Here is a 26,442-nt window from a genome sequence, read left to right on the forward strand (position 1 = left end):
CGTGGCGAAGGGTATCCTGTACCACCATTAGCTATTTCCTGATCCACACGTAAATAAAGCTATGGAAAAACGACTGTCTGCGCCTCTGTATGAGCCCTAATTTCTCGTATCTCCACTTCGTGGTCTTTACTCCAAATATACACTACTGACCTTAAAATTGCTACACCACAAAAATGACGTGCCACAGACGCGAAATTTGACCAACACGAAGAAGATGCTCTGATATGCAAATGATTAGTTCAGAGCATTCACAGAAGGTTGGCGCCGGTGGCGACACCTACAACGTGCTGACATGAGGAAAGTTTCCAACCGATTTCTCATACACAAACAGCATTTGGCCGGCGTTGCCTGGTGAAACGTTGTTGTGATGTCTCGTGTAAGGAGGAGAAATACGTACCATCACGTTTTCGACTTTGATAAAGGTCGGATTGTAGCCTATCGCGAGTGCGGTTTATCGTATCGCGACATTGCTGCTCGCGTTGGTCGTGATCCGACGACTGTTAGCAGAATATGGAATCGGTGGGTTCAGGAGGGTAATACGGAACGCCGTGCTAGATCCCAACGGCCTCGTATCACTAGCAGTCGAGATGACAGGCATCTTATCCGCATGGCTGTAACGGATCGTGCAGCCACGTCTCGATCCCTGAGTCAACAGATGGGGACGTTTGCAAGACAACAACCATCTGCACGAACAGTTCGACGACGTTTGCAGCAGCGTGGACTATCTGCTCGGAGACCACGGCTGCGGTTACCCTTGACGCTGCATCACAGACAGGAGCGCCTGCGTGCACGAATGTCAAAACGTCAATTTTTCGGATGATTCCAAGTTCTGTTTACAGCATCATGATGGCCGCATCCGTGTTTGGCGACATCGCGATGAACGCACATTGGAAGCGTGTATTCGTCATCGCCATACTGGCGTATGATCCGGCGTGATGGTATGGGGTGCCATTGGTTACACGTCTCGGTCTCCTCTTGTTCGCATTAACGGCACTTTGAACAGTGGACGTTACATTTCAGATGTGTTACGACCCTTGGCTCTACCCTTCATTCGATCCCTGCGAAACCCTACATTTCACCAGGATAATGCACGACCGCATGTTGCAGGTCCTGTACGGGCCTTTCTGGATATAGAAAATGTTCGACTGCTGCGCTGGCCAGCACATTCTCCACATCTCTCACCAATTGAAAACGTCTGGTCAACGGTGGCCGAGCAACTGGCTCGTCACAATACGCCAGTTACTACTCTTGATGAACTGTGGTATCGTGTTGAAGCTTCATGGGCAGCTATGCGTGTACACGCCATCCAAGCTCTGTTTGCCTCAATGCCCAGGCGTATCAAGGCCGTTATTACGGCCAGAGGTGGTTGTTCTGGGTACTGATTTCTCAGGATCTATGCACCCAAATTGCGTGAAAGTGAAATCACATGTCACTTCTAGTATAATATATTTGTACAATGAATACCCGTTTATCATCTGCATTTCTTCTTGGTGTAGCAATTTTAATGGCCAGTAGTGTATGTTGGCGGCAGTAGAATGATTCTGCAGTACGCTTCAAATGCCGGTTCTCCAAACTTGCTCAATAGCGTTCCTCGAAAAGAACGTCGCCTTCCCTGCAGGGATTCCAATTTGAGTTCTCGAAGCATGTCCGTAACACTTGCGTGTTGTTTCAACCTACCGGTACCAAATCTACCAGCTCGCCTCTGAATTGTTTCGATATCTTACTTTGCTTTAATCCGATCCCAAACACTCGAGCGTCCTACACACGGGCTCCTTTACTGATGAACCACACTTTCCCAAAATTCTCCCAATACACCGATGTCGACCATTCGCCTTCCCTATCACAGTCCTCACATGCTTGTCCCATTTCATATCGCTTTGCAACGTTACGGCCAGATATTAAACGACGTGACTCTATCAAGCAGGACACTACTAATGCTGTATGCGAAAATCGTGGGGTTGTTTTTCCTACTCATCGGGATTAACTTACATGTCTCTAGATTTAGAGCTAGCTGCCATTCATCACACCAATCAGAAATTTTGACTCAATCATCTTGTATGCTTCTACTGTCACTCGAGGACGAGACTCTACCGTACACCACAACATCATCAGCAAATAACCGCAGCTTGCTGTCCGCCAGATCATTTATGTGTACAGAAAAAACGAGTAATAGCGGTCCCATTACACTTCCGTCAATACCCTTGGGTCCGATGAACACTCGCCGTCGAGGACTACATACTGGGCTCTATTACTTAAGAAGTCTTCGAGACACTCGCACGTCTGGGAACCTATTCCATAAGCTCATACCTTCGTTAAGTCTACAGTAGTGGGACGCCGCACCAAATACTTTCCGCAAATCTACCTATTTGCCTGTTACCCCTCATCCATAGGTAGCAGTATATCATGTGAGAAAAGGGCTATCTGAGTTTCGGACAAACGATGTTTACTAAAACCGTGCTGATTCGTGCCATAAGATTCTCTATCTTAAGAAAATTTGTTATGTTCCAACTGAGAATATGTTCAAGGATTCTGCAGCAAACTGATTTTACGGATATTCGTCTTTAATTTTTCTGGTCCGTTCTTTTCGCCCTTCTTACATGTAGGAGTAACCTGTGGTTTCTTCCAGTCGGGTGGGACTTTGCGCTGGGCGAGAGGCTCGCGATAAAAGCAAGCTAAGCGAACTGCTGTTCTGACATCTCGAACAGAGCTGCAGAGCATCCTTGATAACCAGTACATAACGGTAACAGTAACAGCGACGCCAAGTGGACTGTTATAGCAAAGTAGGCCGTTATGCAGGCGTGACATCACAGCACTGCCTGTTCGAGCCTCAGACTGGAAATCATGGGTGACAGCGCCACTCTAGACGCAGCGCATTACTTAATTCGAGCAATCCCAGCTGATACTGGACGCGGCAGTTGTCACCTGAGTAAAAGCCCTTCTGAAGCGCACAAGTCGACGGTTGAGATGATTGAGGAACGGAGACGCAACGAAACAACCACAGTTAAACACAGATTAGGAACATGTCACGTATTGGCGGGCAGGGGCCTCCGAGCACTGTACAGGATGGTTGTAAGAACTTGAAATGAGCAGAAGTAATCACTCGTGAGTTTCTAAGTGCTCCCAGCAGTCCAGTTAGTTCAATGACTGTGCACAGGGAGTCAGAAGAATGGGCTACTATGAGTGAGCAGCTCTTCATAGGCCACAAATTTCTGCAGTCAATGCTAAGCGACGGCCGAAGTGATATAAAAAGCGACACTGCTGGACAGTCGATGACTGGAAACGAGTAATGGATCACGCTATACACTGTGGCGATCTGATGGAATGGTTTTGTGCTTGGTCAATGCCTGGAAAATCACTACAATCACTTGAGGAACCAAAAGTTATGTATGAAGGACATGATGTTACAGTGTGGGGGCGTTTTTCGTGATTCGGTTATGGTCCCCATATTGCGGTTAAAACAGGAGATAAGTTTGAAAAATATCGCTGTACTCAAGTAAATACAACGTCCAGTCACATTAATATGAGCACCTGTCAAAAGCCTGAATAACCACGTTAGTCTAACTCCAACGCCGTGACCAGCAGCCCTGGGTCTCTCGGTTGAGATTCCATGGCACAAACGGCCCGATAGGGGTAGCCTCTCAGATTCTCGATTGCATTTAAATCTGTGGAGTCTGATGGCCAGGGGAGTACAATAAACTCGACCTGGTGATCTTCGAACTACGCAAGTACACTGCGAACTGACAAGTTGCACTGTCTTGCTGGTTGATCCCATCGTGCAGAGGAAAAAGAAACTCCTTGCAGTGGTGCACATGGTCCCCAAAGGTAAATACATACTTATGTAGATCTACGGTGTCCAGATTATTTACCAGACTATAACGTTGCCCCCTCCAGCCTGAACCCTGCCAACGACTGTTACAGACTGTTCGCCGAACGCCGCACACGCCAACAGCCATCTACCCGAGAGAGCATAAAACGTGATTCATCTGATGTCACCCAATGGACGCCCAATAGCGGGGCTGCCGTGCAAATTCCAGACGACGACGTCAATGAACAGCAGTCAGCATAGCTGCATGAACCTCGCGCCTGTTGCAGTGGCCCGCGTGCAGCAGCGTTCAATGAACGGTTGTTGAGAAGACACCCTTTGTTCACCTGGGCGGTCATTTGCTCAACAGTCGCACGTCTATTCGCCCATACACGTCTCCGCAGCCGTCGTTCACGTCTGCCATTTATAGCCCGTGGTGCACCGCAATTGCCTCGGCGCCGGAAATGTATACCGCCATTTGCCATGCACGGTACGCTTTAACCAGGTGGCAAGCGAACAGTTTACAAACATTTCGGTTTCGGTAACGCTTCCAACCTTGGCGCGAAAGCCAATGATCGTATCCTCGTGGACGTCAAATTTATGGCTCCGTTTCCGCGTTACCACGACTTCCCTGCATTCCGTCCTTCCCCGATATGCTTTGCATACTCTCCTGTAGTGTCATACGCCCTCTGCTTTTCCTGATTTACATAAAGATCTAGGTGATAATCTGAGCAGCCCCCTTAGATAGTTTGCAGATGACGCTGTAATTTACCGTCTAGTAAAATCATCAGACGATCAATTCCAATCACAAAATGATCTAGAGAGAATTTCTGTATGATGTTAAAAATGGCAATTGGCACTAAACAAAGAAAAGTGCGAGGTCATCCACATGGGTACTAAAAAACATCCCATAAATTTTGGGTATACGATAAATCGCACAAATCTAAGGGCTGTCAATTCGACTTAGGCATTACTATTACGAGTAACTTAAATTGGAAAGACCACGTAGATAATATTGTGGGGAAGGCGAAACGAAGACGGCCCTTTGTTAGCAGAACACTTAGAAGATGCGACAAACCCACTAAAGACACAGCCTACATTACACTTGTCCGTCCTCTGCTGGAATACTGCTGCGCGGTAAGGGATCCTTACCAGGTAGGATTGACGGGGGACATCGAAAAAGTGCAAAGAAGGGCAGCTCGTTTCGTGTTATCGCGCAATAGAGGTTAGAGTGTCACTGATATGATACGCGAGTTGCGGTGGCAGTCACTGAAACAGAGGCGGTTTTCTTTCCGGTGAGATCTATTTACGAAATTTCAGTCACCAACTTCCTCTTCCGAATGCGTAAATATTTTGTTGAAACCCACCTACGTAGGGATAAATGAGCATCATAATAGAATAAGAGAAATCAGAGCTCGAACGGAAATATTTAGGTGTTCCTTTTACCCACGCGCCATTCGAGAGTGGAATGGTAGAGAAGTACACTCCTGGAAATTGAAATAAGAACACCGTGAATTCATTGTCCCAGGAAGGGGAAACTATTGACACATTCCTGGAGTCAGATACATCACATGATCACACTGACAGAACCACAGGCACATAGACACAGGCAACAGAGCATGCACAATGTCGGCACTAGTACAGTGTATATCCACCTTTCGCAGCAATGCAGGCTGCTATTCTCCCATGGAGACGATCGTAGAGATGCTGGATGTAGTCCTGTGGAACGGCTTGCCATGCCATTTCCACCTGGCGCCTCAGTTGGACCAGCGTTCGTGCTGGACGCGCAGACCGCGTGGGACGACGCTTCATCCAGTCCCAAACATGCTCAATGGGGGACAGATCCAGAGATCTTGCTGGCCAGGGTAGTTGACTTACACCTTCTAGAGCACGTTGGGTGGCACGGGATACATGCGGACGTGCATTGTCCTGTTGGAACAGCAAGTTCCCTTGCCGGTCTGGGAATGGTAGAACGATGGGTTCGATGACGGTTTGGATGTACCGTGCACTATTCAGTGTCCCCTCGACGATCACCAGTGGTGTACGGCCAGTGTAGGAGATCGCTCCCCACACCATGATGCCGGGTGTTGGCCCTGTGTGCCTCGGTCGTATGCAGTCCTGGTTGTGGCGCTCACCTGCACGGCGCCAAACACGCATACGACCATCATTGGCACCAAGGCAGAAGCGACTCTCATCGCTGAAGACGACACGTCTCCATTCGTCCCTCCATTCACGCCTGTCGCGACACCACTGGAGGCGGGCTGCACGATGTTGGGGCGTGAGCGGAAGACGGCCGAACGGTGTGCGGGACCGTAGCCCAGCTTCATGGAGACGGTTGCGAATGGTCCTCGCCGATACCCCAGGAGCAACAGTGTCCCTAATTTGCTGGGAAGTGGCGGTGCGGTCCCCTACGGCACTGCGTAGGATCCTACGGTCTTGGCGTGCATCCGTGCGTCGCTGCGGTCCGGTCCCAGGTCGACGGGCACGTGCACCTTCCGCCGACCACTGGCGACAACATCGATGTACTGTGGAGACCTCACGTCCCACGTGTTGAGCAATTCGGCGGTACGTCCACCCGGCCTCCCGCATGCCCACTATACGCCCTCGCTCAAAGTCCATCAACTGCACATACGGTTCACGTCCACGCTGTCGCGGCATGCTACCAGTGTTAAAGACTGCGATGGAGCTCCGTATGCCACGGCAAACTGGCTGACACTGACGGCGGCGGTGCACAAATGCTGCGCAGCTAGCGCCATTCGACGGCCAACACCGCGGTTCCTGGTGTGTCCGCTGTGCCGTGCGTGTGATCATTGCTTGTACAGCCCTCTCGCAGTGTCCGGAGCAAGTATGGTGGGTCTGACTCACCGGTGTCAATGTGTTCTTTTTTCCATTTCCAGGAGTGTAGAAGGAAAACGGTTCGATGAACCCTCTGCCAGGCACTTAAGTGTGAATTGCAAAGGATGTAGATGTACTGTAATGCTGTCATCTGCAGCCTATGAGTGGTTATTGCACACCGACGTCGAACATGGGCGGTGGTGCTCTTCAGCTGCGTTATTTGAAAAGTGGCGATGTTAGGCTACCTTCGAACACCCGTGAGCACGTGTCATTGTGCTTACATTCATACTCTTATTATACACTGAAGCGCCAAAGACACTGGTATACACTTGCGCATTCAAATGCAAGGATATGTAAACAGGAAGAATATGCCGCTGCGGTCGGCAACGCCTATATAAGACAGGTATCTGGCGCAGTTTTTGGCTCGGTTACTGCTCCTACAATGACAGGCTATCAAAATTTGAGTGAGTTTGAACGCGGTGTTATAGCCGTTGCACGAGCGGTGGAACACAGCATCTCCGGGTTACCGATGAAGTGGGGATTTTCCCGTACGGCCATTTCACGTATGTATAGTATCAGAGATCCGGTAAAACATCAAATCTCCGATATCGCCGCGACCGGAAAAAGATTCTGCAAGAATGGGACGAACGACGGCTGAAAAGAACCGTTCAGCGTGACAGAAGTGCAATCCTTCCGCAAATTGCTGCGGATTTCAGTGCTGGACCATCAACAAGTATCAGCGTGCGAACCATTCAATGAAACATTATCGATATGGGCTTTCGGAGACGAAGGCCCACTCATATATCCTTGATGACTGTACGACACAAACTTTTACGCTTCGCCTGGGCCCGTCACCACCGACATTGGACTGTTGATGACTGGAAACATATTGCCTGGTCGGACGAGTCTCGTTTCAAATTTTATCGAGCGGATGGACGTGTACGGGTATGGAGACGACCTCATGACTCCATGGACGCTGCATGTCAACAGGAGACTGTTCAAGCTGTAACGGTGTAGGGCATGTGGGGAGTGATATGGGACCGCTTATACGTCTAGATACGACTACGACAGGTAACACGTACGTAAGCATACTGTCCGATGACTGCATCCATTCATGTCCATCGTGCATTCCTACAAACTTGGGCAATTCCAGCAGGACAATGCGACACACTATACCTCCAAAATTGCTACAGAGTGGCTCCAGGAACTCTCTTCTCAGTTTAAACACTTCCGCTGGCCACCAAACTCCTCAGACATTAGCACTGTTGAGCATGTCTGGGATGCCTTGGACCGGCCGCGGTGGCCGGGCGGTTCTAGGGCCTTCAGTCCGGAACCACGCAGCTGCGACGGTCGCAGCTTCGAATCCTGCCTCGGTCATGGAAGTGTGTGATGTCCTTAAGTTAGTTATGTTTAAGTAATTCTAAGTCTAATGGAGTCATGACCTCAGATGTTAAGTCCCATAGTGCTTAAAGCCATTTGAACCATTTTTTGGATGCCTTGGAACGTGTTGTTCAGAAAAAATTTCCACGCCATCGTACTCTTACAAATTTATGGACAGCCCTGCAGGATTCATGGTGTGAGTTCCCTCCAGTACTACTTCAGACATTAGTCGAGTCCACGGCACGTCGTGTTGCGGCATTCCTGCGTGCTCGCGGGGCCCTACACGATACTAGGCTGGTGTACCAGTTTCTTTGGCTCTTCAGTGTATGATGGTTAAGCCTTTGCGGCTTGGTCTAGATCCTACGCCGAAAGAACATTTCAAACACCTTTTGAAACAGTAATACGATCATCAATTGTCTGAAATACAATGCTCGACTTCACTACAAACGACTGAGACGTTTTTCACACTACATGCATCACGAAAATCCGAGTACGCGTGAACGTACAATATTAAACTTCATGAAACGGAGAGGAGGTTTCCGTAAGATCATCTGCAGCATGGTAGATTTACCGGTTTCCAGCGCAGAGCGCCCGATAAAGACTACGTTTACCTACAATAATAAGCTAATAAATTCAAAATCGTTTTGAATCGGAGTACAGTAATGCAAAACGTATGACCAAAGTCAAATCAAGGAAAACAAACAGCTGAACATTAGCCGCTACCATACCCAAGCGAAGCATAAAGCACTGAAGAACAACGCCTGATCGAGTTCGTAGCGCAGATATTCTTTTTTTTCCCCTTCATAGAGAAAGTTCAACAGAGTGGAAACAATTTGGCGTTAGCAACAATCGTGAGAAATTAACATGTAGTCGAGTGGAGTTATCCATGTGACGCTATTGCCACTCAGGTGGCGGTATCGACTGCCCTTATGTTTATCACATTAGAGGATACTATGGTACACGAACAAGATATGCTTGCACGTCTATTTAATTTCGTCAACTACGCTCAAGTGCCTAAAGATGAAGCCATAATAGGGTCGAAGTCAATGGGAAATAATACGACTCATACAACTCTGAAATGTTAAAATAGCCTGTCGCTCCTAAACAGAGTAAGTATCGACAGCGCTCGTCAGTATAGTGATAATTTGTTGTTAATGCGTACCTTGGCTCGTTCCACATCCCTGAAAGTTTCCCTTCTACCCTTGGTAGGATCTAAACACGATGAATGAATAAAGCAGAGGCCTTCTGATGCAGTATTTCTTTTCCTTTTAAAAAATTAATTTTTGGGAACTAGGTATTAAATAAGAACGGATTTTTCCATTTTTCTACATCTATCAGATAAGAAATAGAACTAGGAAGCTGGCAAACGCTCTTGGTGACAGTGAGAATACTTTAATCTTTAGTGCCTTCCACTTCCCAAGTACAGGCCTAGGTTAAAATTGAAAGCGCTCTGCTCCCCCCCCCCCCCTCCTCCTCCTCCTCCTCCTCTCCAAAGAAACCAGCACGCTGGTTTGTTCCTAAAGATCATTCAATATTTTTTGGCCAATAAAATTACAAAATTTTGGCTTCTAATTTATTAGTTTAAGAAGTTTTCTAGATGCTCCTGTTTATTGGTAACATTTAAAACGGACTATGTAAATCATCTGAATTAAAAGAACTATCTCAACAGGAATATTTCCGTAAAAAGAACTACTTTGCCCTTCTCTAAGGCAAATTGAAGCGCGTAAGGATAACTGAATTTTTAAACAATCGGCGGCAGCAAAACAAAGCAACAAGACCGGGGGTAGACTCACTAGCGTCGCACGTGTCTTCCTCATCAGACAGGGGGGAGGGCTCGATGGCACGTGCTCACAGATTCGTCACTTCGCACCGTTGTGTGGACACACTTATGTCTCTATTTCTAGTCCAGTTATCCACATTTTTTAAGCGTTCTCTGATGATGCGACTCCCACAACCGCCCAAAATACTGTCCAAAAAATCAATTAACACCGAAGGGTGGCCGCACAGCTGCATACGTTCATCGTGTAATCCAATAAAACGTGCCTAATTATGGCTAATTCAATCTATATTTCTTTACCTATTCTTCCTGAGTATGTAATAATCATTTCTGCACTTCACAATTACAGACTGAAAAAAAAACCTTGTTAACGAATTGTGGGCTTGAGGTGGATGTGTTGGTCCGCAAGATTGCGCAATTCATCTGCTGCCAATATCGATCCTTTTCCTCGAGTCTCGTGGAGGGTGTGTCCATTGCAAACATCTGCTCACATCAGATCGTTGTTGTGCCGTTGTATTTGTGTGGGCACTACTTTTACCAAAACGGCGCCGCCTGTCCACACAAATATGCAGTATGATTTCCTTGGCTCTTCGAAAACAGTCAATAACATTCTGATAACTGTTGGAATGAAATTAATATCAATGTACCCTCTGTGGGCAGCCATCTACACAAGTAGAATACAGTATCCCGTTCGCAGATTTTATATGCTTGTGAACAAATAAATCAGTAAATACTCAGCTGTCTTCTGCTTGAAGTATTGTGTCAGTACGGGAAATTAACGGTATCTCCGATAGACTAGATTGTTATGTCCCTCTATGCTGTGTATCCTGTCACTAGATCATCTGATCGCAATGTTGATATGCACCTGGAAGCAAGATGCGACTGCTGTATTTCATTTTCACGAGAACAACAGTACACAGCTACTATTACACAGCCGTTGGGTTTATAAACAAAGTTCGGAATAAGAAAGAATACTGATTTTTTACGCGAAGAACAAAAGACACTACAATACAACAATCACTAGTATATTTCGCTTCAGTAACCTCCGGCAGTTGCAGCTGCCTTTCTTGAAACTATGATAGCGATACATTTTAGATCACGGTGTTCTGTGACCAAGTTCTCTTTGAAGCACTCGAAAGCTTACAACCGCAACTACTTGTCAATTTAGTTGGCAAACTTTTCGCATATGCAGTTCCATTTGCTATGATCTTGGTGGGATCCCACGATTAAACGATTTTTTTTCTTTATAAATGTGTGTCCATGGATATATTAAACAAAGGCTTTTAAATCATTTGTACGTCGGGAAGTCTTAATTGACACAATAACCCACACGTAAACGATATCAAGTGATTTACAATAACTTGAATTAAAGGTGTGCCAGGATTTCAGAATAAAAAGGGCATTAAACTTTCCCTGAACAATATTCTTCAGATTGACAGTACATTCGAAACAACTGATAGCAGGTATGCTTTGCACAGCTTATCCATCTATAGCAACATGAAGGTGTTTACAAATCCCAATTACGCGTAATATGAGATTACTGAGTCTTCCGTAGCAGAAGAAAAGATATTGCCAAATTTGGAATTCGTAAATGGGTATCACTTATCCAAATGTGTCTAAAACAATGCTAAACATTTATATTTACTCCTCTGTAACGACGACTTTAAGGATTAAGCGATAACACTTAATGAGCGATGTAGAGATGAAAACGGTATCTGCTAACCAGTTACAAGTCGGGGAATTCTAAAGGCCTTTAGTATGCAAGAGTTGAAATGTGTGCAGTTTCGTCTCCATGTGAGATTCTTCAGCGTCTTGGTACTTTGATGGAACATTTTGTTTATTCTGAAGGTTAACAAAGTTTTTAAAAGGTAAGAAAAACTTGTTTTATTCAATGTTTACTTCAATTGTGAATCATAACTAATAGCAGAAATCATATTTAAAAAATAATCAGTGCGCCGAAAAGTTATTAATTGATCGTATTTCGTGGAACACCCTTTTCTATTGTACCGACACCAAAGAGAAGAGAATTACGAACACACGTTTTTCTCCTCAGCAGCATTTACCCGAAGTGGATGCGACAAGTACTGTCAAAACGCATCCTAACAACCACAGGAAATTACATATATGTTATGCGTTACCACCAAGGTCACCGTGCGTGAGCATCAAAACAAATGTCACTGCAAGCTATTATGGCAACCGGTGACAGTTGAGAAAAAGTAAATGTAATGAGAACGAAGGAACGACAAATCGGTCGAAATGTTCACGGCCTCACATGAAAGAAACACGTTATTTTAGAAGAATTAAAAACAATAACAGATGCCAGAAATGTGCCTTGGCGGACAGCCGCCACTACACATAGTTATACTACGTTCGTTTCATAGAAAATGATCATGAACTGCGTGATCTTTTTCTAAATATTGCTGAAATCTAGTAGGGTGTTTGTCCCTTCAAGAGAAACTTTTCACCCGAACTGGTAACAAACCGGCACATTAACATAAAAAACCCGAGTGTCTTTGTTGATAATATAAAAAAAAACATTGTACAGGATTTGGAACAATAATGCCGCCGAATGCAGACAGCTTTGACCAACTCTTCTCGCACGTACCTGTGCAGAAGCCGTGAGGCACGCAGCTGTCCTACAGAGCGGCGCGCTGAGGTTGTGTGGAGTGACAGGCCACGAAGCAGCCATCACGATGACGGCGATGAACAGGGCCAGACACAGCAAGATGATGATTATCGCGACGATGAGGCCAGTGCGAGACAGACCGGTGCGTTTGCTCGCGCTGTGCTGCAGCCGGGACACGAATCCCGAACGGCCGCGTCCGCCGCGCTTCACACCCACAGAGTCCGCGTCACTCGAACGGCGCATTTGATCGGAACTGGAAGGAGGCAGGCAGGGCACCTTCTCTCCCGGACTCGAAGGCACCGGCGGTGAGGAATCCCTCCCGCCATTAGCCAACCCCTTCTCACTGTCGTCTTCCATTGCTCAGTCACTCACTGTAGCGTCAACAATAACACTCATAATACGGGTGCACTCGCCTGCCGTAACCACCACTACCCGACTGCACCGTACGCCGTGCACACGTGTACTCAACAATACTCACGTCCAACGGACGCTCGCCCGGCCCGCGTTTCTACCACGTCGAAGCTCATTGGCTGAATGCAAGACGCCCCTCGCTCGTAGTTCGCCGGCATCCATAAAGTTTCAGCGACGGCCACTGGAGGCGCACCGGCAGCAGCACTTGCAGGCGAGAGTGCCAACAGCTGAGTGGAGTGGGCGCTCGCTATCCTGCAAGTAGTTCTGACGTATGCCAATAGGAACGCTACTGTGCTGACCGAACCGAACGAAACATCACCGTCGTTTCTGATCTGTAGAATAACTTGCCCATAATCGAACTACGTTTTATAAGGATTTTAATTGTCGCAGGAGCATAATGGGGCACCACGCCGTCAGACAGCAAGTAGGAATCTGTATGTGGGCAACAACTATCGTTTAAAGCTGCTCGGAATTAGTTATTTCAATTTTTTTAAAAGTCCTATAGCTAAAAACATTTATTTTACTTTATTTATTTAGTCGTCCATAGACCATTTAGTTCAGTAATATCGGTCATGTAACTAACACACAGAAATAATACATATAAAAAATTAACAAAATAAGATACGATAAGATAAGATAAGGACAGAAAATCGGCCATGGCCTAATCAAAGGAACCATTCCAGCATTCCATCTTAGCGCAAAGGGGAAACCATTGAAAACCCACGTCACGATGGCCGGAAGTGAATAAACTCCGGTCCTCCCGAATACGAGTCCAGTACGATAAGACTGGAATAGCCACATCACTAGGCACATGATTGGAAGGGGAACCACAAAATACATCGTTTACATGGTGAATGCAACATGCACAATAAGTAAATCAATGGAAAAGAAATTTTGAAAATAAAAACACCACTGAAAAAACATGAACAAATTACATAACACTGCGGAAAAATACAAAATTCACAATAAGGCAGTGATGTAGGTACGCGTGATACATGAAAGTCTGATTTAAAACATCCCTCAAAAAATAGAACACATTATATAACACCGCGAAAAGGCAGAAAGTATATGATCTGTCACTACTTGTCCACTTGACTGCAAGTGACGCGTCAGTGGTAGATCCTGATGCGCCTAACCAACAAGTTTGAGGTGCTGTCTTTACTGAAACTGAATCTGAGTCAGTGTGATTCCCGTCACCTGTTTTAGGTAAAGCTGTGAAGAGGAGACAAACGCAAAAAGATAGGGGGACTATTAATCGTCAGTAGATCAGACCTATCGAGAATGTTGGTACCCTTTAGGGAAATAGCAGCAAAGGACAGGAAAGCACACCAGATGCCCTCAGTGTGTATGCCTGTGGCCTTCATTCAACATGTTGAAGAGGCTGTTCCAGCAGCCATTGAGGGAACAGAACCCACCAACTGCAGCTTATGGCACACATTGGAACAAGAAGAGCCTGTCATCCGGGCTCTGGAGTCATACTTCGGTCATTCCAAGGCTGGCAGAGAAGGCTGAGAAGACCATCCTTGTGCATGGAGTTTCAACAAAGCTCACAATTTGCAGGCATTGTCCACAGAACTGATCGTGGCCCTTTGGTTCTGAGTCGAGTGGAAGGACTGAACAAGAGACTTCGTATGCTCCTAACAAGCTAGGCTGCGACTTCCTGGACTTTTGCCATAGGGATGAGAACTGTAGGACCCTCTAAATGGATCAGGTGTGCACAACAGAAACATGGTGGAAACCTGAAATGACAGTAACGTGATTTTTGGGAAAAATTTGAGTGTACATCAAAAGGACAGGAAAATGGGAACTGGAGGTGGTGTACTTGTCGCAGTATATAAGAAAAACAAATCCACCGAGATAGAAATTGAGGCCACATATGAAACTATTTGGCCAATGGTAATTGAATCCTTCTATCTTCCAACAGGTTCATCTCCTGATGTAACTGAAAACCTTAGATAAAACCTCAGTTCACTTGAACGTATGTTCCCCAGTTATACTGTACTTATCGGTGCAGACTTAAATCATCCAGCAACTAATTGGGAAAATTGCAGTTTTGTTAATTGTGGGCATGGTAAGACTTGTGAAAAATTACTAAATGCCTTCTCTGAAAACTACCTGGAACAGATAGTTAGGAATCCCAGACATGATGAAAATATATTGGAGCTAATGGCAACAAATAGACCTGACCTATTTGAGGATGTCTACAGTGAAACTGGTATCTATGCCCATGACACAGTTGTGGCAACAATGATTACCAAACTACAAAGAACAACTGAACCAAGCGGAAAGATATATACGTTCAGTGAACTAGATGAAAAATCAGTAGTGTCATTCCTAAATGAGGAACTAGAAACTTTCAGCACAGGGCACAAACATGTAGAGCAACTATGGCTCAAGTTTAAAAGAATAGTTGACCATGCAATCGATAGATATGTACCCAGTAGAACAGTTCATAGTGGGAGCAACACTCCATGGTATACAGTCACTATAAAGAAAGTTCTGAGGAAACAGAGATTACTGCATAATAGGTGTAAAACAAAGCTTAGAGCTATAGACAGAAAGATGCTCAATGAAACATGTTTGGCCGTCAAGAGAGCAATGCATGATGCCTTCAATGATTACCATAGAAGAATATTGTCAAATGACATTTCACAAAACCCGAAGAAATTATGGTTGTATATAAAGGCATTAGTGGCACCAAAGTTAGTGTCCACTCCCTAGTGAATGAGAGAGCAACTGAAATTGAGCGTTGCAAGGCAAAAGCTGAAATGATTCACTCTGTTTCCAAATGCTACTTTACATAGGAAAACGAAGGAGCACTACCCCAATTTAATCCTTGTACTGCTGAAAACATGAATGAAATAGGTATTAGTGACAGTGGTGTTGAGAAACAGCTGAAATCTTTAAAACTGAAATAGCTCCATGCCTTGATGGAATCCCTGTTAGATTCTATACTGAATTTGCAGCCCTGAACAAAAACTATGCCCAGTACTTGGGAAAAAGCACAGGTCACACCTGTCTACGAGAAGGGTAGTACAAGTGATCCACATAACTACTGTACAATTTACTTGACATCAGTAAGTTGTAGACTCTTAGAACATATTCTGAGCTTAAATATAATGAGGTATATTGAACAGTGACCTCTTCAATGTCAACCAGCATGGATTCCTAAAACACTGATCATGTGAAACTCAACTTACACTTTTCTCAGATGATGTACTGAAAGCTTTGGATCAAGGCTGTCAGGTAGATACAGTATTTCTTGATTTACAAAAATTTTTGACTCAGTACTACACCTACACTTGTTATCAAAAGTACAATCATATGTGGTATCAACTGAAATTTGTGACTGGGTTGAGGACTTTTTGATAGGGAGGACACAGCATGTTACCTTGGATGGAGAGTCATCATCAGATGCAGAAGTAACTTTGGGTGTGCCCCAGGAAAGTGTGCTGAGACCCATGTTGTTCATGTGGTATATCAATGATCTTACAGACAATATTACTAGTAACCTCAGACTTTTTATGCATGGTTATCTATGAGGAAGTGCTGTTTGAAAGAAGCTGCAAAAACATTCAGGAAGATCTTGATAAGATTTCATTCAAAGCAGTGCAAAGATTGGAAACTTGCTTTAAATGTTCAGAAATGCAAAATTTTGCACTTTACAAAATGGAAAAAACACAGTACCTTATGATTATAATATCTGTGATTCACTGTTGGAATCGGGCAACTCATACACCTGGGTGCAACATTTTGTAGGCATATGAAATGGAATGATCATATAGACTCATTTATGGGTAAAGCAGGTGGCAGATGATAAGAAGTTCATAATATCTGTAGATGATATGTTTTCCAGGGTTCAGGGACAAATGTTAACTTGCTTACAGTTAGCAATTAGAGTGTTGTACTAGAACAGCACATACAGCAAAGAGAAACAGTGAACTTGAATGTCACAAGTTATAGAAAGAAAATGAATGATGAGGGAAATATATGTGGACAATTATCAAGCATAATTGTCCAAAGGTAACTTTATAAATGAAATATTGATGCACCAAGTACAAGCTGGAAATAACTTTAATTATGTATAATTATATATTGTCACATACAGCACTACTTTGCAGAGAGTCAAAGAAGCAGAATAGCTGATCTCTACCATACATTAACAAGGATAGTCAGGAATTAAGCCATGAAAGGGAAGAGCAAGAAAACAAAGCAACCAGCTAAAATATTCTATCATTTTTTGGGTGTGCACCTGGGACTTTTTTAATTCTTTTATTGAGAAAGGTAACCAATAACAGTAGAAGTGACAAGATAAACAAGATAACTAAATTTGGAGACAATGGATGGTTAATAGACACGTGAAAGGTCAAGATAGTACAGAGAAAACGGAGGAACTGGGAAGAAAAGCTTGTCATAGAATACGATCAACAATCAAACAAAAAAACAAAGATGAGGTGACTTACCGAACAAAAGCGCTGGCAGGTCGATAGACACACAAACAAACACAAACATACACACAAAATTCAAGCTTTCGCAACAAACTGTTGCCTCATCAGGAAAGAGGGAAGGAGAGGGGAAGACGAAAGGAAGTGGGTTTTAAGGGAGAGGGTAAGGAGTCATTCCAATCCCGGGAGCGGAAAGACTTACCTTAGGGGGAAAAAAGGACAGGTATACACTCGCACACACGCACATATCCATCCACACATACAGACACAAGCAGACATATATATATATATATATATATAAAACAGGGGAACACACAAACAAAAGGTATTAAAGTCCGCAAGCTTTCTGAGCCAGTGTCTCCTTCTTTAGGCATAAGAGTTGAAGGGAGAGGGGTAAAGGAAAAGGGTTAGAGTTCAGGAAAGTCACACAGAACCCAGGGTCAGGGGAGACTTACCCGATGGCAAGAGAAGGGAAGACTGTCTGAAAGAACAGACACCACTCATATAGATATATTTATGTGCTGTGAAGGCTGACATGATCATTCAGTGCAGAGCACTCATCACCCAACCTCATGTGAGACTTCACGTGGTGTGACACGCAAAAAAAAGAGAAAAAAAGGGCAAGGGACACTACTTTGGTAGTGTGTGGCAAATGGTAATTTGGACTATGGGGAGAAGCCTGTGCAGGTGGCATAAGTGGTTAACACATATGCCTAGTAAGCAGGAGACATGGGCATTGGTAGAAATTTTCACTTGTCGCCATTGAATTCTTTCATTGCCTGAATACAGCAGGTAGAATTTCTCCTTTCTGAATATTATTGATCATAAGGTAGAAGGAGTAAACTCATTCAGCTTCCCAGAAATACTATCTCATTTATGACATAAATGGACATGTGAAAGGTTTAATTACATTAACAGAACAATCTAGGTAACCCTCAGAACTAAATTAAGGAATGATACTCTGCTTGAGTTCTACACAATGATATCAGTACCACCATAACATATGGAAGTGAGTTGTGGACTGTAATAAAAAGAAATTAATGAAGATTACAAGCATTGGAGATATGACTACTGTGAAGAGTAGCTGTGTACACACTATCTGACAGGGAGAGGAATGCTGACATCAAAGCAGAGCTGGGAGTGAAACATTTAAATGAGCAAATTAAGGAATACTGGAAAAACTTGAAGGATCATGTCTCAAGAATGGAAGACAATGGAATACCAAAATCAATGCTGAATTACTACCCTGTGGACAGACAGTGTTTAGAAAGATCATGGAGAAGGTGGAAAGATCGATAATTTCAACCAACGGGGCATAACTGGCAAATGCCTCATAAATGCAGAAAGAAGATGATGATGGGTTAAGATGACATCTGATGTGTCACAATGGTCCTTGATGGACAGTCTGAGCAGAGCCTGTACCTTTGGCCCCAAGATCACCCGACTGACCTCAGTACTCTGGATGTTTCTGTGTAGGGTAATGTCATGTTTACAGCATTCCCATCAACACAAAAGAAGAACTGGAGCAGTAAATTGTAGAGTCTAGTCAAGATTTATGAGGTGATCTGCGGGGATGTTTGAAAGAACTTGTAACTCAATGCAGAGACAAGTGCAATATTGTATCCTAATGTGGGTCATCACCTAGAATGCCTTTAGCAGGTACAAGTATGCAGTTTACATTTCAAATATGTTTGTTCTAACCAGGACAATAGAAAGTAAGTGGTGATTCAAAACCATACATTCAAAATAACCTCACAGCAGCTCATTTGTGGACCCGTGTTTACTGGAATGTTCTTGCTTCTGCTGTAATACACTGCTTACAAGAATTAGGGGAACACATATATCAATGTCCAGTATTTTAAATCTATTTTGACACAGGCTATACCTGTGGTCTTACTGCTTAGCTTGAGATTTTCACTTTCAGTGGAGGCAACAATTAAAATCTATTAACTGTGTTGTGGATTATAATGTCAATTGACCCCTCAGAAGGAATGGAGTACAGGTGTCCCAGTGTTTTCTAGTGAGGTACACAGATTGCAGTTGTCATTTGCGGACATTATATTCAACCAAGCACATGCAATGTGGCATCTTAATGTACATCTTAATGTAGTGCAAGTTGCAAGGGCAGTCTGTTCAAGCCAAAAAGCATATGCTTTTGGTCTTGTTGCTTCAGATGCCAATGCCTCGCCTTGTGTCATCCATAGGTTGTGGAGATGCTCAGGGAAAAAAAAGTCTGTACACAAGATGGGTTGGCAACATCACTGATGCATTGCAACCTCATATGAAGACTGATGCCTGGCCATCACTGCATTGTGGCATTGTACAGACACCACCAGAGCCCGGCAAGGTGATCTCAGAAGGGCCACTGGAGCCGCTGTATCCAGTCAGAATGTAATGAACAGATTATGAGAAAGGGCCTCACCACCCAACCATCCTGTTTGAGTAAAATACTTGACATGACATCTTGGCAGCTTGCCTTCAGTTCTGCTGTTGCCTTGTCAACTGGCAACTTCATCACTGATGAAATGTGTTATTCACAGACAAGCCCAGATATCCTCTGATGCTAGGTGATGACTGTGTTTGTGTGCAGAGACCCATGGTGATCAGAACCTGCAAAATGTTGCCCAGGAAATCAACACATTCTTCTTTCTTTGCAGCCATATAGATCTTGTTGTTGTGTATAGTCACATGACCGCCAGGCTGTACATTGAACAGATTATGTTGGTGGCTGCTGCATACAGTGGTGGCCCTGAATTCCTTCTAGTGCCAGGGCCTATGTGTTAGTCACCATCAAGGATATCTTGTGAAGCCTAGATATTGAAGCAATGGAATGGCCAATGGGGAGTCCTGACCTATACGCGATCACGCAGATGTGTGGCATGCTTGACAGACATGTCTGTCATTGTTCTCTTCCACAACAGACTCTCCAAGAACTCTCATGGGCTCTCATTGAAGAATGGCAGTGGATACCATAGGGTGACTTCTGTAGACTTACAGGTGTCAGGCAGTGATAAACGCTTAGATGTCATACACAGTACTGAAGCTCTCAAAGTCCAATGAGAAACAACCAGGATGACAGCATGAATGGTTGTTTCCACTTTGTTTTCAACTATTATAGGACATTTCAGTTATTTTTATGTAAACCACCAAGGATATCATGATAGTTCTTTGTGTGCTTCATTTGTGAAAGACAAAGTACAATTTGGTAACATACCCAGTCCTCAGTTATTGATCAATGGAATAAGGCAGATGCCCATAGTCATATTCCCCTAATTGTTTTGAGAAGTGCACATTTTCATCCATGTCAGTTTTTGTTGTTAGTTATGATATACTCTGGATAGGGAACAGACTGAACTAGATTTTCCTGATAAAATGCACCAACTAGGTCACAAATCTGCAGCCACCGTGTCTGTCATGGTAGTTCATTTCCTGATTATTACTTTTTCTCCATTCTTATTCAGACACTGAATATACCGATTTTTAAAGTTACAAGAATGAAAATGATTTTTACCTTCAAGTTGTCCTTTTTCTTTTTTTTTTTAAAAAAAAAAGAAGAAAAAAGATGTGAGTATCCGGCACAATTTTCCATTTTCTTCCACCAATGAGAATGTGATGCTTCATTTATTGTAATTCCACTCATTTAATATGAGATGTGAACCATTTTTAAACCATAGTTATTTAGTATGCCCTACTTACAAATGGCAGCAGGATAAACTGCCTGCTGAAAAATGAAGTTAATCTAGGAACTAGCAAGGAATTATAATTACCAGGATTGGCAATAACCACATTGTGTACTTTCGTCAGAATTGTGCTGCAAATCATATTCCAACTGTTATGTTTCACTTACAGTTTCTTCGTTTGTTAACAGAATTTTATGAAGTTTCAACATATGTGGGACAACATTGAGATTCCTTGGAATGATGAGAATGCATCTTTGTGTGCAAATGAATGCACATAATCATATCTAAATTCTTTATTTAAATCAAAAGTTATTCATGTGTAATATTTATTTATGCACATTTTACAATGTGATTATGAAACAAATGCTATCAGTGGCAAGACTGCAAAAAGAAATCAGCATAGGTAGTTAGAAACATTAATCTGTGTCTTAGAGCAGAGCGGTGTATATGATAAACAACTGAGAGAGTGACCCAAAATTTTGCCCATTTCTCAGTTTGCCTTTTTTAATTATGTTTTATTACATACATCATTTAGCCTAACTTTAACTACTACAGAAAATGTTAATCATCTTGAGCAGATGATGAGCTGGACAAGAGCTTGGAATTTCTCTCACACAAGAGTTCCTACAAAAATAAGCAAATTCTCAAGAATTTCAAAGGTTTACAAGAAAAAATGAATAGTGCTGCACTCTCTTTAGCACATATGAATCACAATGAACTGTTAGTCTTAGAAATTCTCTCTTGGAAGCCCAGCTGTTGGAGTTTGTTCAGACAACTGCATTTTCGGTTTATCTGCTTTGGCATACATGAATCATTTGCTATGAATTTTAATTAATATGAACAAAATTGATTATTTATACAAAGGGATGCCACACAACTAATCTCAGTTTAGATGGTCTTGAGAAAGAAACATAATGACTTATTTTTGTTAAATAAAGTTGTGTGTTGCTCTGCTCTTGAATTAACTTATGTTTTGGCTCCATTTATTCTAAACATCATGTTTACAGCTGCAAACTGCTTATTCAGTAGAAAGATCAGCAGTACACATTTACACCATAAATACAGCTCTTTAAAGAAGACAATTTCCAGATTATTTTTATAAATTTTTTGTCTATAAATGAAAAATAAATTTCTGTTCAGTGTAACATCACAGTCAATTTGTGGAAAATATTTAAAGAAGTATTATCTCTCCTTAGACATTAATATGTACTTCAAGTGTTGTCTTCATTAGAGAGAAAGAAATTTCCTGTGGATTCCATCACGTTTATTATATGCCGTTCCACTTGACATCTCTTCAGCAGTCTGCACATAATCTTTGCCATTCTTCTCAAGCACTTTTTTTCACTTTGTCTCCCAAGGATGGGTGGACCCCATCCATTCCCAAGGCAGAAAAGTGTAAATGAATCAAACTTCAGACTTCCACATTATCAACCAGTGACATTAACCTTTAACCTATGATGGCATTCACTACTTTATATCAATTCAGGTCTGTTGAATGATCAGGCTCAGATAAATTTTATTTCTCGTGAAATGTTTGCTGTTTCAGACAAAACAAGTTGTACTCCTATCATTCCCTGAAAATATATGGCAAACCTCAGTTTGTGACTTTGCCTAGTGTAACATGGCAGAAAGAAATTTAGTAGAAAATCAAAGACTGCTGTCCACAGAGTGTTGTGTAAACATTAAGTAACAAGCATGCCTATCTTCAAGACGCTTATGAGGCATCAATTACAGCAAAAGCATTGAGAGGTTCTTGACATTTGCAAACTCATTTCCCATCTCCCATTTGAACCCTGTTAGTGCCAATTACAAATGTACCACAACACTTGAACGATTCAAGTATGACTTCTTTCAACTGAACAGACAAAAGTAATAAAAATAAACTTATCTGATGCTCTGAAACTACTTCCTCATGGGTTTTTTTGAGGATCCAGCAGTTGTGTCACCGTATCAGTTAAAGCCATAGTACATAGTTGGCCTTCTGTGCAATACTCGTAAAATGTAAAAGATGAGAACCATGTTTTATACAGGATCCATGTATAACAGAATTCTGATCACTCATGTTTTGCCAGCATGATTTATTATCAATGGACTTTCAAGTGTTCAGCTGAATTGCTGTTTCTATTCTATTAACAATATTATGATGACACACCCAACTGCTTCAAGTGCGGCTCAACTACATCGATAGAAAAAAAAGTCACAACACTGAGAAGGAGTTGTGTGACATAAATGGAAACTGGTAGGTCTGTTTATTCATTCAAAAGATGATGTCTATTCAAATTTTTTGCCAATTGCATAAGAGTGGCACTAGTAGTGCCACTATGAGGATGCAAATCAGGTTTGCTTTAAATACACAATGCAACAGTTGTGAACGTTAGTTACCTTTGGGATTGGATGTGGAAAATTAATATTAGCGAAGAATGCCTTTAAGGTGTCGAACATGCTGTTATCAACATCTCACTGAGTTTTAAAGAGGCCATGTAACAGGGCTATGAGAAGCTGGACGTTCCTTCTCTGATACCGCAGAAAGACTTGGCACGAATATAGCCACTGTACATGATTGCTGGTAATGGTGGTCATGAGAATGTACGGTCCTAAGAAGACTGAGCTCTGGACAGCCATGTGACACTGCTGAGAGGGAAGCCATCATGTCCTGCATATGACTCTGGAACAGCATACTGCATCTGCAGCAGCAGTTTGAGCAGCATGTGGTACCACAGTGACACAGTGAATTGTTGCAAATCAGTTACTTCAAGGACAGCTCTGAGACAGATGTCTTGTAGTGTGCTTTTCACTGATCTCAAACCATGGCTGTTCTTGACTTCAGTGTCTGAAGTGAGAGCTCACTGGAATGCAGGGTGGAAGTCTGTTGTGTTTTCCAATGAAAGCTGATTATGCCTTGGTGTCAGTGATGGCCGTGTGTTGATTAGAAGGAGGCCAGTTGAGGGCCTGCAACCAACCTTTCTGTGTGCTAGGCACACTGGACCTGCACCTGGGTTTATGGTCTGGGGTGTGATTTCGTAAGACAGCAGGAGCACTCTCGTGGTTATCCCACACACCCAAACTACAAAATTGTATGTCAGTCTGGTGATTCGACCCGTTGTGCTGCCATTCATGAACCACATTCCAGGGAGAGTTTTGTAACAGGATAATGCTCACCCACATACCACTGTTGTAACACACTGTGCTCTACAAAGAGTCAACATATAGCCTTGACCTGCTCAATGCTCAAAGTCAGTCCATTGCTCAAGTGCAATATGCATTCCTCATACAAAATTCTTGAAAGTTGGTTACATACACAAAGGGGGGAGCACTGATCAATGTGATGAAAATGTTGACCATAACTGAGATGAGTTCACAAGGAGCCATTGGAAGTTCAAAAGACAGACAGACCAAGAACCCCAGCTTCCTCAAACAATGATTTAGTGTGTTCTGAAATGACACCTGCATATGAAGCCTCACAACCTGCAGTCACTGCAGCAATTGTGTCCAATTGACCATAACAGAAGGTATGAATTGTGGATTTCAATCCTCCAGGGTACGACAGAGGACACTTTTCCAAATGACTCATCTTTTCACATGAATTGATGTTTCATCTATTGGCTAAAGTAAACCACCATCATGTAAGAATTTAGAGGTCACAAAATCCTGGCATCATCATCAAAAATGAAAGAGACTCTCCAAAAGTGAATGCGTGTTGCGCTGTTTGTGTGCACGAAATATATAGATCTTTCTTTTTTGTGGAGGAAATTTTGACAGGAATGTTGTACGTGGTAATTCTGCAAAACTGGTTGTTTCCTTAACTTCATGAAAATTCCAATGATTTCATTTTTATACAGGATGGCCTCCCACCTCACTTTTACCATGAGATATGCCATTATCTTAACAACACCACCCCACAACACTGGATTCGAAGAGGTGGACAACATGATCTGGTTCATTGCTTTTGGCCTCCCAGGTCACATGACCTCACACCTTGTGATATTTTCTCTGGAGGTACATAAGATCAGCGTCTTTGTCTTACTTATGGGAACTACTCTTCAAGAGTTCAGAGATTTAATTGTTGAAGATGTAGATTCGATAAACAATCTGTTGATTCACGTCTGGAATGAAATGGTATACCAGTACAGTTTTGATGTTTCTCGAGTAACACATCATACTCATGTTGAGTGTATGGTACAGTGTCTACGTGAACATAGAACTTGGAGAAGTTGGAACTTTCCTCTATCCCCTGTGCAATGTGTTTCAGTTATTCATAGTTTATCTGTAGTAAAGAACTGAAACATTTCTTCCTCTTTGAATCACCCTGTATTTAAGGCCTTGGACGGTGTGGAAAGAATGCAAGTAGGTCATTAATCAGAGGGAGCTGTGGCAACATCTGTTTTTGGCAGTGGTTCAACTATTCCCTGTTCCCAAGCCTCAAGGAAAAACTTGTATTTAAAGAGTGATTGAAGATATTTGTTATAGTGGGCACTAGTGGGTCAATAATAAGCTTCATCATCTGGACTGTTATGCCATCATATCCAGTAGTTCCTGATCTGATAAGCATTACAGCTTTTTTTGATGGTTTTACAAGTAACAGTCTTCAGGCAGAATTTTTTGTGGCTGCAGTCGTTTACCCCTATGAAGTAATCAATGAGTCTCTGTTTCATTTGTGGTTATAGGTAATGTGAAGTAACGTTAGTACTACTTTCTCAACTACTGCTTTCCTTCTACATCTACATCTATACTCTGCAAACCACCATGCGTTGCATGGCAGAAGGTACATCCCATTCACATATGGAGTGCGGGAAGAATGATTGTTTGAATGCCTCTGTATGTGCATTAATTATTCTAATCTTATCATCATAATCCCTATGTGAATGGTACATAGGGGGTTGTAGTGTATTCCTAGAGTAATCATTTACAGCAAAATCCTGAAACTTTGGTAACTGACTTTCTCAGGACTGTAGTGTATTCCTAGAGTAACCATTTACAGCCAAATCCTGAAACTTTGGTAACTGATTGTCTCAGGATAGTTTAGACTACCTTCAAGAGTCTGCCAGTTCAGTTCCTTCAGTACCTCTGTGATACTCTTTCACAGATCAAATAAACTTGTGGCCATTCATGCTGACCTTCTCTACATGCATTTAATATCTACTGTTACATATTCTAGAACTGGTCACATGAGTGATTTATAAGCAATCTCCATTGTAGACTGATTGCACTTCCCCAGTGTTCTACAAATAAACCAAAGTCTATCACCTGCTGTACCCACGACTGAGCGTGTGTGATCATTCCATTTCATATCCTTACAAAATGTTACACCCAGGTATGTGTATGAGTTGGCTGATTCCAACAGTGCCTCACTGATATTGTCACAGAAGAAACTGAGTAGCACAGTCACTGTAGTGTAGTGGTTATGGTACTAGACTGTTGCATGGAGGGTCATGAGTTTAAAGCGCACTTGAACTTTAAAATTTTAATTTCTATATTCGGTTCGAGTA

General features: G+C 42.9%; 1 protein-coding gene across 1 annotated transcript in view; it reads right to left on the minus strand.

The window, feature by feature from the left end:
- The window catches only part of LOC124789567 (endothelin-converting enzyme homolog), a 600,524-nt gene extending 587,567 nt beyond the window's left edge, over positions 1-12,957 (minus strand). The window contains exon 1 of the mRNA XM_047256970.1: positions 12,400-12,957. Coding sequence (XP_047112926.1) covers positions 12,400-12,777 — 378 coding nt within the window. The 5' untranslated portion in view covers positions 12,778-12,957. The remainder of the gene's footprint in view (positions 1-12,399) is intronic.
- Between the last annotated feature and the right edge of the window lie 13,485 nt (positions 12,958-26,442).

The sequence above is a fragment of the Schistocerca piceifrons genome, chromosome 3 (genome assembly GCF_021461385.2).
Source record: "Schistocerca piceifrons isolate TAMUIC-IGC-003096 chromosome 3, iqSchPice1.1, whole genome shotgun sequence".
Lineage (NCBI taxonomy): Eukaryota > Metazoa > Arthropoda > Insecta > Orthoptera > Acrididae > Schistocerca > Schistocerca piceifrons.